General features: G+C 63.4%; 4 protein-coding genes across 4 annotated transcripts; all 4 read right to left on the bottom strand.

The window, feature by feature from the left end:
* Window positions 1–319: 319 nt before the first annotated feature.
* DMAC2 (distal membrane arm assembly component 2) lies at window positions 320–1,986 on the bottom strand. The gene is made up of 6 exons (XM_082299689.1): window positions 1,939–1,986; window positions 1,596–1,750; window positions 1,301–1,381; window positions 1,074–1,201; window positions 723–885; window positions 320–479 (listed from the first exon to the last, which is right to left on the bottom strand). Exons 1-6 carry the CDS (start codon window positions 1,954–1,956, stop codon window positions 338–340), a joined length of 687 nt encoding a protein of 228 aa, XP_082155815.1. The 5' UTR covers window positions 1,957–1,986; the 3' UTR covers window positions 320–337.
* Window positions 1,987–2,944: 958 nt separating this feature from the next.
* CRX (cone-rod homeobox) lies at window positions 2,945–4,436 on the bottom strand (the record flags this gene model as incomplete). Its single annotated transcript, XM_082299684.1, has 3 exons — window positions 2,945–3,481; window positions 3,868–4,019; window positions 4,355–4,436. The coding sequence occupies 3 exons, from the start codon at window positions 4,434–4,436 to the stop codon at window positions 2,945–2,947; spliced, it is 771 nt and encodes a 256-aa protein (XP_082155810.1).
* A 3,433-nt stretch (window positions 4,437–7,869) lies between these two features.
* Window positions 7,870–9,775, bottom strand: LOC309583875 (histone H3.3A). The gene is made up of 4 exons (XM_082299709.1): window positions 9,657–9,775; window positions 9,054–9,197; window positions 8,437–8,590; window positions 7,870–8,169 (listed from the first exon to the last, which is right to left on the bottom strand). Exons 2-4 carry the CDS (start codon window positions 9,179–9,181, stop codon window positions 8,041–8,043), a joined length of 411 nt encoding a protein of 136 aa, XP_082155835.1. The 5' UTR covers window positions 9,182–9,197; window positions 9,657–9,775; the 3' UTR covers window positions 7,870–8,040.
* Window positions 9,776–10,465: 690 nt separating this feature from the next.
* On the bottom strand, window positions 10,466–12,798 carry SELENOW (selenoprotein W). The gene is made up of 5 exons (XM_082299590.1): window positions 12,743–12,798; window positions 12,143–12,167; window positions 11,962–12,015; window positions 11,667–11,741; window positions 10,466–11,547 (listed from the first exon to the last, which is right to left on the bottom strand). The coding sequence occupies exons 1-5, from the start codon at window positions 12,772–12,774 to the stop codon at window positions 11,473–11,475; spliced, it is 261 nt and encodes an 86-aa protein (XP_082155716.1). The 5' UTR covers window positions 12,775–12,798; the 3' UTR covers window positions 10,466–11,472.
* Between the last annotated feature and the right edge of the window lie 722 nt (window positions 12,799–13,520).

The following is a 13,520-nucleotide window of genomic DNA, read 5'->3' as shown; positions in this document are numbered from 1 at the left end:
TCTGGGAGTGGATCCCCGGGATTTTGGGGACAAGTCCTGGGATTTTGGGGAGGAGGATCCTAAAAATTTTGTGAAGAGAACCTTGGGGCTTCAGGGAGGGAAATCCCTGGGATTTTGGGGAAGGATTCCGGGGATTTTGGGAAGGGATCTCCGGGATTTTGGGGTAGGGTATCCCTAGGATTTTTGGGGAAGAATTCCCAGGACCTGGGGGCAGGGAGTGGCCGCGATTTTTAGGGAAGGATCCCTGGGATTTGAAGGCTCTGGAAACATCAACCCCGCCCCCCCCCCACCACCTTTTCTCCCAAAAAAACCCCAAATCCACAGAAAAATAAGGGATTTATTTTTGGGGGGGTCCCGGGGGGGCCCCGGGCTCGGCCATTCCCAGGACCCGGCACCCCGGGAGCGCCTCCTCCAGCAGCGCCCGGAGCAGCCCCGGGCTGGGCACCGAGAGCCCGGAGACGTCCAGGGACCGCAGCTCCCTGTGGGGGACAGCACTGGGAGCACTGGGAGCACTGGGAGGTCCCCAGGTGACCCCCCTGAGGTGGTGCAGGGTGACCTGGGGACACTGAGGGAACACTGGGGGGACACTGGGGGACATTGGGGGGACACTGGGGTGACACTGGGGGACACTGGGGGACATTGGGGACACTGGGAGACACTGGGGGGACACTGAAGGACACTGGGGTGACACTGGGGACGACAGGTGGCACCGAGGGCCTCACCTGAGGTGGTGCAGCGTGGCCAGGCCCCGCTCGGTGACCTGGGGACACCGGGCCAGCGCCAGGTGCTGCAGGGTGGCCCCAAAGACGTGGAGCCGGCCCAGGGCCCAATCGGACACGTGGGGACATCCCGAGAGGTCCAGGTGGGACAGGTGGGACAGGGACACTGCAGGGGGACAGCGGGACTCTGGGTGTGACCCCGGGTGGGACAGGGAGGGTTTTGGGGGTCCCCAGGTGGGACAGGTGAGTCCAGGGTGGGCCCAGGTGTCCCCAGGAGGTTTTGGGTGGGGGGTCCCAGGGGCTTAGGGGGCTTGGGGGATTTTGGGGTGGTTTTGGGGTGCTCCGGGGCCTTACCCAGGTTGTCCAGCCCCCGGTAGGTGATGGGGGTCCCGCTCAGGTCGATGCCCACCACGGGCAGGTGCCGCAGCCGGGGCAGCTCCGAGCGGCTCCCGGGGCGGATCCAGCACTGCTGCCCCAGAAACCTGCGGGGCCAGAGCCCCAAAACCCGCGGGGTTTGAGGGGTCAGGGCCGGGACCCCTCCAGGTGGGGCAGGGACACCCCAAAAAGGGGAGGGGGCTCACCTGACCCCCCCCCCGCAGGCCAAAGTGAACTCGGCGGCTGCGACGTCGTCCCCAAAGGTGTCCCTGGGGGACTGGGGGTACCTGGGGGGGGGGGACACACCTGGTGAGACCCCGAAACCCCCAAATTCTGCCTCACCTCAGGGGGGACACACCTGGCGAGCCCCCCCAGGGACAGGTGACCCCCCCCCCCACCTCTCTCCCCACCTGCCCCTCACACCTGGGCGCACCTGCCTGACACCGCCTACCCCAAATTTCGGGGTCCCCCTCCCCACTTTCGGGGTCCCCCCTCACTCACGCGTTGAGGTTCTGCAGCCGCCACCGCTGGGCCCAACCTGCGACGGCGCCCAGGCGCTGCGCCCACCTGTCCAGGTGTGTCCGGAGCCCCCCCGAGCCCTCCCGGCGCTGCCCCGGGGGGGGGCGCAGGGCGGGGGCGCCCCGGGACGCCCCGATCTGGGGGGGAGAGAAACGGGGGGGAGACGGGTGAGGGGGGACACCCCTGGGGGGGCGCTCAGAACCCCCAAAATCGCCCCAAACCGCCCCCGCCCCAAATTCAGGGGTGGTGCCGGGGGTTCCCCCGTCCCTGGGGGGGGGTCTCAGGGGTCTCCCCCCCCCCCCTCAGGTAACCCCGGGCCACTCACCGCCCTCAGCGCCGCCATCTTCGCCGCGTCACGTGACTCGCGGGTCACGTGGCCACGCCCCCGCTGCCCCGGTGGTGTCGCCCCCTGGCGGGCCTGGGGGAGATTGAGGGTCGGGGGGGAAGCGGAGAATTTTGGGGGGTCCCAAAGACCCCCTGACCCCCCCCCCGATCCCCCTAAATCCCCACAAAGACCCCCCCAGAGCTCCCCAAGATCCCCGAACCCCCCAAAGTCCCCTAGGCCGCCCCAGGACCCCGCCCCCCAAAGTCCCCTCATCAGAGTTAATTAACGAAGCCCCCACATTTTCGCACTTTTTTATTGATATTCCCTCTTTTCCAGCTTTTTTCCTTCCGGGAGTTTGGTGGGGGGCGGGCCGGGGAGACCCAGCGGGGCGGGGCCAGGGATCCGCCGTGATCCAGGGATCCTGCGAGGCTCGGGAATAGTCCGTGGTCCTGGGATCCCCCATAAATCCGAAGATCCCCTCGTGGTCCTGGGATCCCCCACAGTCCAGGGATCCCCCGAGGCTCGGGAATGCTCCGTCCCGCCGGGATATCCCGTGTCCTGGGGTCGTTCCGTGCTCCGGGAATATTCGGTGCCCCGGGAATTTTCCGTGCCCCGGGAATGGTCCCGGCCGGGAGGATTTTCCATGCGGGAATGCTCCGTGCCGCGGGCATTGCCCACGATCCAGGGATTCTCGGGGGTCTGGGGGGTCGTCTGCGTCCCCCGGGAATTATCCGCGGCCCGGGAATCGCCCACGCTCCGGGGATTGTCCGTGCCCCGGGAATTGTCCGCGATCCAGAAGTTAATTCCCCGTGGTCCGGGGGCGCTCCGCGCGGGAATTCTCCACGCCAGGAGCGCGTTCCACGCCCCGGGAACTGTCCGTGACCCGGGGCCGCTCCTCCGTGCCCCGGGAATTCTCCACGCCACGAGGATTCTCCCGGCCGGGACCCCCGGGATCCGCCCCCCCCGTCACCCCCCGGGACGCGCCCCCGCCATCCCCACGCCCCCCCTACAACACCTGGAATTTCCAGGTGCTCTGATCCTTGTACTCCAGGCAATCCGCGCCCCCGAAATTCACCTTCCAGGCGCTGCCCTGGTCCTTGAACTCCAGGCAATCCACGGCCCCGAAGCCCATCCCGGGGGTCCCCCCGTAGCCCGCGGGCGACGCGGCCAAGCCCAGCCCGGGGGGGCCCAGGGGGCTCAGCCCGCCCACCTGGGGAGGCAGCGGGGACAGGTACGAGTCGAGCCCCCCGAAGTAGCCGGGGTAGCCCTGCCCGAAGCCCCCGGAGCCCGGGAAACCGCGGAACCCCGGCGCTCCCGAGGGGTCCGGCAGCGGCGACAGCGCCGCGGGGCTCCAGATGGACACGGGGGCGGCGCTGGGGGGGCCGGGGGGAGCGGGCGGCGGCGTGAAGGGGCCCGGGGGGGGCTCCGGGGGGGGATCCCGAGGGGGGGAGCTCTTCTTTTTGGGGGGGGGGCGCGGTTTGGGGGGGCCCGAGCCCTGAGCCTGCTGCTGGCGGCACTTGGCGCGGCGGTTCTTGAACCACACCTGGGGGGGACACGGGGACACTGAGGCACGGGGGGGACACGGGGGGACACGGAGACACACGGGGAAACTGAGGCACCGAGGGACATGGGGACACACGGGGTCATTGAAGCCCCCCGTGTCCCCCCCTGTCCCACCTGCGCCCACCCGGGGCTCACCTGCTCCCCCCAGCCCGTCCCGGTGTCCCCCAAATCCCCCCCCCCCCCCATCCTCCTGTCCCCCAGAGCTGTTCCCTGTCCCCACCTGCACGCGGGACTCTCGCTCACCTGTCCCCGCTCTGTCCCCGCCTTGTTCCCGTCCCCCGTGTCCCTCCTTGTCGCCCCTGCCCCCCTTTCCCCGTGCTCCCCCGTGTCCCCAGAGCTGTCCCCTGTCCCCAGAGCTGTCCCCACCTGCACGCGGGACTCGGGCAGGTTGATTTTGAGCGCCACCTCCTCTCGCATGAAGATGTCGGGGTACCGCGTCTTGGCGAAAAGCGCCTCCAGCACGTCCAGCTGCGCCCGCGTGAACGTGGTGCGCTCCCGCCGCTGCTTCCGGGGGGTCCCTGGGGGGGGGACAGGGTTGGGGGACCCCCGGGGTTGGGGGGAGACTCCCGGGATTGGGGGCACACCCCTGGGGTTGGGGGAGTGCCGGGAGTCGTGACAAAACCCCGGGATTTGGGGGAAAACCCGAGAGGGGGGTGGGATGGGGGGGGCCCTCCCAACCCCCCCAGATTTTGGGGTACCCAGGCACCCCCACGGGGGGACCCGCAGCTCCATCCCTCCCCCCCCCCTCCCCGTTTTACTCCCCAAATGTGGGGTACCCGGGTGTCCCCCGGGGCGGTCCCGCGGCTCCACTCCCCCCCCCGTGACCCCCCCAGTCCCCCCGGTGTCGGGGTACCCGGGTACCCCACGGGGGGGGGCAGCAGGTCCAGGCTCAGCCCGTTCACGCCGTAGTGCGGCTGCTTCAGGTACGACATCATGGCCGGGGGGGCTGCGGGGACACCGCGGCGACACCGATGGCACCGGGGGGGTACGCATGGGTGTCCCCAACTCCCCCGGCCCCCCCCAGTCCCCCTGTGCCCCCTCCGGAGCCCCCCGAGCCCCCTTCCGTGCCAAGTCTGCGCCCCCAAACCTCCGTGTCCCCGCGCCCCCCGGTGTCCCCTCGATGTCCCCCCAGTGTCCCCAAGCCCCCCCCAACCCCCGGTGATGCGGTGCCGGTTGTGTCCCCCCCCCCCCTCGCCCAAGACCCCCGGGACCCCCAGCCCCCGGTGCCAGCTGTGCACGGGGGATACACCGAGGGGGCACGGGGCCACCGGGCACCACCCTCGGGGACACCCTTAGGGACACCCTTGGGGGTAGGGACACCTGGGTGACACCCTCGGGGACATCACCCCGGGGCCCCAGCCCTGTCCCTACACCGGGGACAGCGGCGGTGGCTCGTCCTTGAGGCCACCCCAGGGCTGGGGCTGGCTGTCACCAAGCTGGGGACAGCGCTGGTGGCCTGTCCCCAAGCCAGGGGACACCACCCTAGGGCTGGTGACAATATCCCCAAGCTCGGACATGGGGCTGGTGGCCCTGTCCCCATCCAGCGATGGCCCCAAGGCTCTGGTGGCCCTGTCCCCCTGCCAGGGATGGCCCCAAGGCTCTGGTGGCCCTGTCCCCACCCAGGGATGTCCCCGGGGCTCTGGTGGCCCTGTCCCCACCCCAGCGATGTCCCCGGGGCTCTGGTGGCCCTGTCCGCCCCCAGGGCCGCCCCCCGCCCGCCGGGCCGTACCTGCGGCGGTGACACGGTGACAGCGGGGACAGCGGCGGTGGCAGGGGAGGCACCCCCGCGGCGGGGGGAGCCTTAAGTAGGAGCCGCGTGATGTCACCCCCTAATCCGGGGGGACAAGGGGTGACATTGGCCCGGGCCGGCTAATCCAGAGCGGCCGCCAATTAACGGGGGGGACACGGGGGGGGAGAGGGAGGGGGGACACGGGGGGACAATGGGAGGGAAATGGAGGGGGACACGGGGGGACAATGGGGGGGACATGGAGGGGGACACGGGGGGACAATGGGGGGGAAATGGAGGGGGACACGGAGGGGAAGAGAGAGGGGGATATGGGGGGACAATGGGGGGACATGGAGGGGTAAGGGAGGAAGGATACGGGGGGGACACAGGGACTGGGGGGGGACATGGGGGAGACACGAAGGGGAAGAAGGGGGACACAAAGAAGGGGGGAGGGGGCAGGGGACTGGGGGGACCTGGGCGGGGACACTGGGGGGACACTGGGATTGAGGGGGGGGGGACACGGGGGGGACACCGGGAGCTGGGGGGGACACGGGGGTGACTCTGGGATATTTTGGGGTGGACGGGGCTCGTGCTGCGCCCCCCTTTGTGCCCTCTCCCGGGGGGTGACACTAATCCCGGCCCAGCTGCCACGTCTGGGCCGCGGGGACACGCGGGGACAGCGCGGGGAGGGCCCGAACGGGGCGGGGAGGGGGGGCTTGGGAAAAGGGAGGGGTGGGAAAAACTGGGAATTGGCGGGGGGGGGGGGGGGTCGCTGGAATTTCGAGAATAAACCCCCCCAAATTCCTCCTAAAATTGTGGAATTTCCCAAATTCTGGCGCGTTCTCCCCAAAATAACCCCAACAAATGAAGGCGGGGGGGGTCCCGAATTTTCAAGGGGGGGTCCCCGAATTCCAAGGGGGGGTCTCGGCGCTGCCGGGGGGGTCCGGGGGGAGCAGCTGGAGGCGAGTGTGGAAATGGGGCTGATTAGGTTGTTTTCCAGACGCGCGGATTTGGGGGGATTAACCCAAATCCGGGAGCCGGGGGGGGCGGGGGGGTCGGGAAAAGGGGGGGGAGGGGAGAGACACCCCCCCCCTCCAAAAAAAAAATCGGGATCGCAGGGAGCCAAAATTTGGGAATTTGGGGGAATTTTGGGGGTAAAATGAGGAAATAAATGGGAATCAATTGAATTATTTGGGGGGGAGGGGAAAGACCCCCCCCCTCAAAAAACCCCCTGGGATCCCAGGGAGCCAAAATTTGGGAATTTCAGGGGTGGAACAATGAATTAAATGGGAATAAATGAGGGGGGCGGGGTGACACTGATACTAAACCTTGAAATTTGTATCAAACTCGATCGATCTCTATATTAAAAATTGATTATTGGTCTCAAAATCTCAATATTTGTCTTTAAAAATCGATTATTTGTACCCAAATCAATCGATATTGACACAAAAGCAGGTGTTTACATCCAAATCCTTCTGGATTTACTTTAAAAATCGGCATTTGTATCAAAACCCCTCCATTTCAATGTAAAAAAATTCGGTATTTCTACAAAAATCTCACTCTATTGACATAAAAATCGGAAATTGTTATCAAAATCCCTCTGTATTGGTAAAAAATTGGGATATTTGCATCAAAACGCCTGTATTTTTATATAAAAATTTGGATTCTTCCATCAAAATCCCAATATTTTTATATAAAACCCGTGATATTTCCATCAAAATCCCAATATTTTTATATAAAAAATTGGATATTTGTATCAAAATCCCAATGTTTTTATATAAAAACTGGATTACTTCCATCAGAATCCCTCAATTTTTATAGAAAAGTTGGGATATTTCCATCAAAATCCCTCAGTTTTTGTATAAAAATCGGGATATTTCCATCAGAATCCCTCTGTTTTTAGGGGATATTCGCACCCAAATCCCGATTTTCTTATCAAAGGATGAATTTTGATATCGTCCCCCCCCCGGACTCCCCCACCCCTCCCCCTCGTTTTCCAGGGACCTCAGGTGGCTGCCCCTCCCCCCCCTAATCCCGATTATTGGGATAAATTTATCCCGGGGTGTCAAGAACCATCAACGTCCCGGGATAATCCCCTCCCCCCCCTACGGGGAACCCCCCCCCCCAATCCCAAACGAACCCCTCCACCCCCGAAATTTTGGGATAAAGGGCGGGAATTCGAGGAATCCCCGAAAATCCGAATGGAATTCCAAGGAAATTGTTTGGGGTTTTTTGTGGGATTTTCTTTATTCCAGCAGAGCCAGGGTGACAATTCCCACTCCCCCCTCCTCCCCGAAATTCCCCTTTTTGCCCCCAAAACCACACATAGAAAACCAGGAATTCCCCAAATCCAAGGAATTCCCCCAAAATTCCCGCCTTGGACATCCCGAGTGTACAAAAAAAACCCAAACCAAAACAACAGGGGAAACCACCCCAAAAAGCTCCGGAATCCTCGGGAATTTGGGGTCCCTCCTTGTCTGGAATGACCCCCACACACACCCCCAAATTTTTGGGATAAAAGGCGGGAATTTGAAGAATCCCGAAGATCTGGGAGGAATTCCAAGGAAACGCGGGATTTCCCTGGGATTTGCTTTATTCCGATGGAGATGGGGTGACCACGACCCCCCTGGACCCCCCCAGAATTCCCCTTTTCCCCCCCAAAACCACGTGTAGAAAACCAGGAATTCCCAAAACCCCCGAGAATTCCCCAAACCCCACCCGGGATACTCCAGGTGGGAACCCAAGCGTACAAAAAAAGGAGGAAATCGCCCCGAAAAGCCGCGGGATCTCCGGGAATTCCCGGATCCAGGCTCTCAGGCGCGCTCGCCGCGGATCCGCCGGGCCAGCTGGATGTCCTTGGGCATGATGGTGACGCGCTTGGCGTGGATGGCGCACAGGTTCGTGTCCTCGAACAGCCCCACCAGGTACGCCTCGCTCGCCTCCTGGGGACAGGTGTGACACAGGTGTGACACCCACAGGGACATCTGTCACCCCTGTGTCCCCGTGTCCCATCCCTGTGTCCCCAAACAGCCCCACCAGGGACGCCTCGCTCGCCTCCTGGGGACAGGTGTGACACAGGTGTGACACAGGTGACACCGATGGCGGCGCTCTGGAAGCGCAGGGGGGATTTGGGGTGTCCCTGTCACAGTTTGGGGTGTCCCTGTCCCTGCCCAGGTGTGTCCCTGTCCCTGCCCAGGTGTGTCCCTCACCTGCAGGGCGCCGATGGCGGCGCTCTGGAAGCGCAGGTCGGTTTTGAAGTCCTGGGCAATCTCGCGGACGAGCCTCTGGAACGGCAGCTTCCGGATCAGCAGCTCCGTGGATTTCTGGTAGCGCCGGATCTCCCGCAGCGCCACCGTGCCGGGCCTGGGGACGGGGACAGCCCGGGGCGTTGGGGACACCGAGGGCACCCCCCGTGTCCTCCCGTGTCCCTCTTCCCAATCGCCGTGTCCCCATCACCCATCCCCTCTGTGTCCCCTCCCATGTCCCCAACCTGTCCCCGTGCCCCCCATGTCCCCCATCCCTGTATCCCCCCACGTCCCTGTGTCTCCCCAATGTCCCCATGTCCCTCCCATGTCTCTGTCCCCCATCCCAGTGTCCCCCCCATGTCCCCACAAGTGTCCCCTCCCTGCGTCCCTCTCCCCATGTCCCTCCCGTGTCCCCATGTCCCCCTGTGACCCCCGCACTGCTCCGGGAGGGGTCCCCAGCCCCGGGAGGGGGTGGGGGTGGCCCAGCCCCGTGTCCCCCCTGTCCCCTGGTCCCTGCAGTGTCCCCTCTGTCCCCTGGTGCCTGCAGTGTCCCGTAGTGTCCCCTCTGTCCCCCCCTTTACCGGTAGCGATGCGGTTTCTTGACGCCCCCCGTGGAGGGCGCGCTCTTCCGGGCCGCCTTGGTGGCGAGCTGCTTCCGCGGCGCCTTGCCGCCGGTGGATTTCCGAGCCGTCTGCTTGGTGCGGGCCATCCCGGGCCGTCACAGCCTGGAGCCACCGGGAAAAACGGGGAAAAAAACGGGGAGAAAAACGGAGAAAAAAACCGGGAAAGCCAAGAAAAACGAGAAGAGACCCCCGCGCGGCCTAGGCGACTACAACTCCCACGAGCCCCCCGCGCCACGTCACGCGAACACTTCTCCGCGCCTGATTGGCTGAGCACGACGCCCGCGCTGCCCCGAACTACAGCCCCCAGAAGCCTCGGTGCAGCCCCCGCTGATTCGCCAGGGCGGTGCCATTCGCTCGCCCTCCCTTTGATAGACGTGCGTCACAGCCAATCACGTCCCGTCCTTCTGGCCAATCAGCGCGCGGCCGCGCACGGAAGGCGGGATTAAGTAGCAGCGTCTCCTCAGGCGACCCCGGCGCCCCCCTGCGCACCGGAGCCCCCCCGTTATTTCCCCGCCACCACTCCCCGGTACCGACCCCCGACTGCCGCCGCACCCCCGGTACCTGCGAGCGGCGCTGGAGGCGGCGCTGGAGCCGTGGGGGTCCCGCGGTGCAGCTGCAGCGGCTTCGATCTCCCCCTTCCCGCCTTTCCCGGCAGAAAATGGCGGGTCCCGGCTGAGGGCGGTTCCCGTCGTGCCCCGCGCGCCGCGGGGCGGGAACGGGGGGGGGGGGTCGGCTGAGGTGAGGCCGCGCCGCCATCTTGGACGTCCTGAGGGGCTGAGGACTGAGGCGCTACGGAGGCTTTTCCCGCCTCCGAATTCCTTTAATGCCATAATTCCTGAATTCCAGGATGTTGGGGTTTGAGGTTTAAGCGAGGGGACGGAGTTTGGGAGAGCTCGGAGCCAGGCATCATCGCTGTCCCTCCTCTTTCAGGTCCCTTTTCCCATGAAAACACCCAGTAGACCCCCAAAAAGCCCCAGAAAACCTACCCAAATCCAGCTCAGTTTTTCATCTTTTATTCCCAAGAGGAGTAGTTCCATAATTTCATCATTTCATTATGTTTTTAGGGTAAAGCAGGGGGACAAAGCTTGGAAGAGTTCCGAGTGTGTTGATCCCAAAAACACCCTCAAATAGCCCAAAACCCAAACCAAATCCAGCTCAGCTTTCCATAATTTTATTCCCAAAAGGAATAATTTCATGATTCCCTAACTCCACGATGCTGGTTTTCAGGATTAAGCAAGAAAACGGAATTTGGGAGAGCTCTGAAAGAGGCATCGCCCCCATCCCTCCTCCCTCAGCTCCCTCTTCCCATAAAAACACTCAGTTGATCCCAAAACCCCCACAAAAGAGCCCAAAAACCACCCACATCTGGCTCAAATTTCCAATGTTTTATTTCCAAAAGGCCACCGAGTCACGGAAGGCAACTGGAATGGGGGGTGGAGAGCCAGTAAATGAGGGAATAATAAAATTACTGGATATTTTCAGTGCTTTAAGGAGTTTTTTCCCAATTTTTCAGCCTCTCAGGGAGTGTTCTGTGGGAGAAAAATCCCTGAAAAAGCTGCATCTGGCTGAAAATGGCATAGATGAAGGCAGTTACTGAGGAAGAGGAGGATCTGGAGTGAGGGGAAGGATTTTAGGGGGTAAGAGAAGGATTTGGGGATGCGGGAGAAGGATTTGGGGACAAAGAAAGTTTTTGGAGTGGGATTTGATACATTTGGGGATGGGATATGAAGGATTTGGGGTGGAATGAAGAATTTAGGGTGGGACAGGAGGGATTTGGGGTGGGAACTGAAGGATTTCGGGTGGGATAGAAGGGAATTTTGGGTGGGATTTGAGGGATTTTACAGTGGAATATGAAGGATTTGGGATGAAATGAAGGAATTTTGGGTGGGATTTGAGGGATTTAGGGTGGAACATGAAGGATTTTGGGTAGAATTTGAAGCATTTGGGATGGAATGAGGGAATTCTGGGTGGGATTTGAGGGATTTAGGGTGGGATAGGAAGGATTTGAGGTGGAATGAAGGAATTTTGGATGGGATGTGAAGGGTTTGGGGTGGAATATGAAGGATTTTGAGTGGGATCTGAAGGATTTAGGGTGGGATAGAAGGAATTTGGGATGAAATGAAGGAATTTTGGGTGGGATTTGAGGGATTTCGGGGGGGAACTGAACCCCCAGCCCCCCCGTCCCACCGCCCGCGCGGGATCTGGGAAGCGCCCGGTGCCGGGGGCGTTTTGGCGATTCCCGTCATGGAGCGCGGGGGGTGTCCCGGGGGGGCTGGGGGGCGTCAGCACTGTCACGACACGTCCCGATATGCCGCGATATCCGACGATATCTCGCGATATATCGCGACACGTCGCGACGGTGCCCCCCTAGTGGGGCCTACGCCAGGCAGGACTCAATGGCGGCCACGATTCTGCGGAGTTTGGAGTCGCTGTCCACGAATCCATCGCCGTTCTGGGGGGGCCAGCAGCGCTCAGCGGGGGGGACGCCCCCAAAACGGGGCAGGGAGGTGGGGGACACCCCCAAAATGCCCCCCCCCAAGGGGGGGAGCACGCTGGGGGAGGGGCACCCACCTTTTTGGAGTGGACCAGGCGTCCCCCCACTGTCACCTCAAACCATCCTGTCACCTCCGGGGTGCCCTGGCCGCTCTGGGGGGGCACGGGGGGCAGCTGAGAGATAACCCCCCCGTGCTGAGAGCCCCCCAAATCCTGGGGATCCCCCTCAAAATCCTCTGCCCCGCCCCCAAATTAGGAGACCCTCCCCAAAATCCTGCAGCCCCTGAAACTCAGACGGACGCCCCCAGAATCCTGTGACCCCTCCTCAAATTAGCCCCGACCCCGCCCCAGTTTGGCCCCCCCCCAAACCCACCACATCCAGGGCTCCCGGGAAGCGCCGCTCCAGCTGCTGCTTGAGCTTCTCAAACTGGAATTTTGGGATGGGGGGGTCACGCCGGGCCCAGGGGGGGCGGGAATGGGGAGGGGGCACCCCCTGGTTGTTTTAGGGGGTCCCCCCCCGGTTTTTGGGGGATCAGGAAGGGAGGGGGGCTCACCTTGGGTTTGTAGCCTCAGGCCCCGCTGGTGGGGGTGGTCAGTGAGGGGGGGGAGCCTTTTTTAGGGACCCTCCCGGGATTGGGGTGCCCGGGGTTGGGGACGCCCACCCAGAATTAGGGAGCCTCCCCCCAGGGGCACAGAAACCCTCCCTGGGGATTGGGGACCCCCCGGAATCAGGGACAGCTCCGGAATTAGGGGCCCCCCCGGGGCACAGCGACACCCCCAAGAATTAGGGACACCCCCCCCCCCCCGAATTAGGGACCCCCCGGGATTGGGGACCCTCACCCAGAATTAGGGAGCCCCCAGAATCAGGGACACCCCAAAAATTACCCCTCCCCTCCCCCTGCCCCGGAATTAGGGACACCCCCGGAATTTGAGATCTCCCCGGGGTTGGGGCCCCCCCCCCCCGAATTGGGGAGCCCCGAAATCAGGGACCCCGCCAGGAGCACACGGAGTCCACCAAGAATTAGGGACACCCCACCCCCAGAATTAGGGACCTCCCCGGGATTGGGGACCCCCCTCGGGATTGGGGACCCCTCTCAGGGGCACAGGGACCCCCCCAGAATTAGGGACCCCCCCGAATTGGGGCCCCCCGGTACCAGTAAAGGACATGGACTCGGAGCGGCGCCATGGCGGCAACTGCGCCTGCGCGGGAGGGGCGGGCCCGGCAGCGCGGCAGCGGCAGCAGCGACACCAGTGACACCAGTGACACCAGCGACACCAGTGACACCAGGGACACCAGGGACACCAGGGACACCAGCGACACCAGTGACACCAGGGACACCAGTGACACCAGTGACACCAGTGACACCAGGGACACCAGTGACACCAGCGACACCAGTGACACCAGGGACACCAGGGACACCAGTGACACCAGGGACACCAGGGACACCAGGGACACCAGTGACACCAGCGACACCAGGGACACCAGGGACACCAGGGACACCAGTGACACCAGGGACACCAGGGACACCAGGGACACCAGTGACACCAGGGACACCAGTGACACCAGCGACACCAGTGACACCAGCGACACCAGGGACACCAGGGACACCAGTGACACCAGTGACACCAGGGACACCAGGGACACCAGTGACACCAGGGACACCAGGGACACCAGGGACACCAGTGACACCAGGGACACCAGTGACACCAGCGACACCAGGGACACCAGGGACACCAGTGACACCAGGGACACCAGTGACACCAGGGACACCAGGGACACCAGTGCGGGGCACCAGGGACACCAGTGACACCAGTGACACCAGTGACACCAGCGACACCAGCGACACCAGCGACACCAGTGACACCAGGGACACCAGTGACACCAGTGACACCAGTGACACCAGGGACACCAGGGACACCAGTGCGGGGCAC

The sequence above is a fragment of the Coloeus monedula genome (genome assembly GCF_965178545.1).
Source record: "Coloeus monedula genome assembly, chromosome: 33".
In the NCBI taxonomy this organism is placed as follows: Eukaryota; Metazoa; Chordata; class Aves; order Passeriformes; family Corvidae; genus Coloeus; species Coloeus monedula.
The sequence above is the reverse complement of the archived record's forward strand: the minus strand, read 5'-3'. Positions and strand labels throughout refer to the sequence as shown.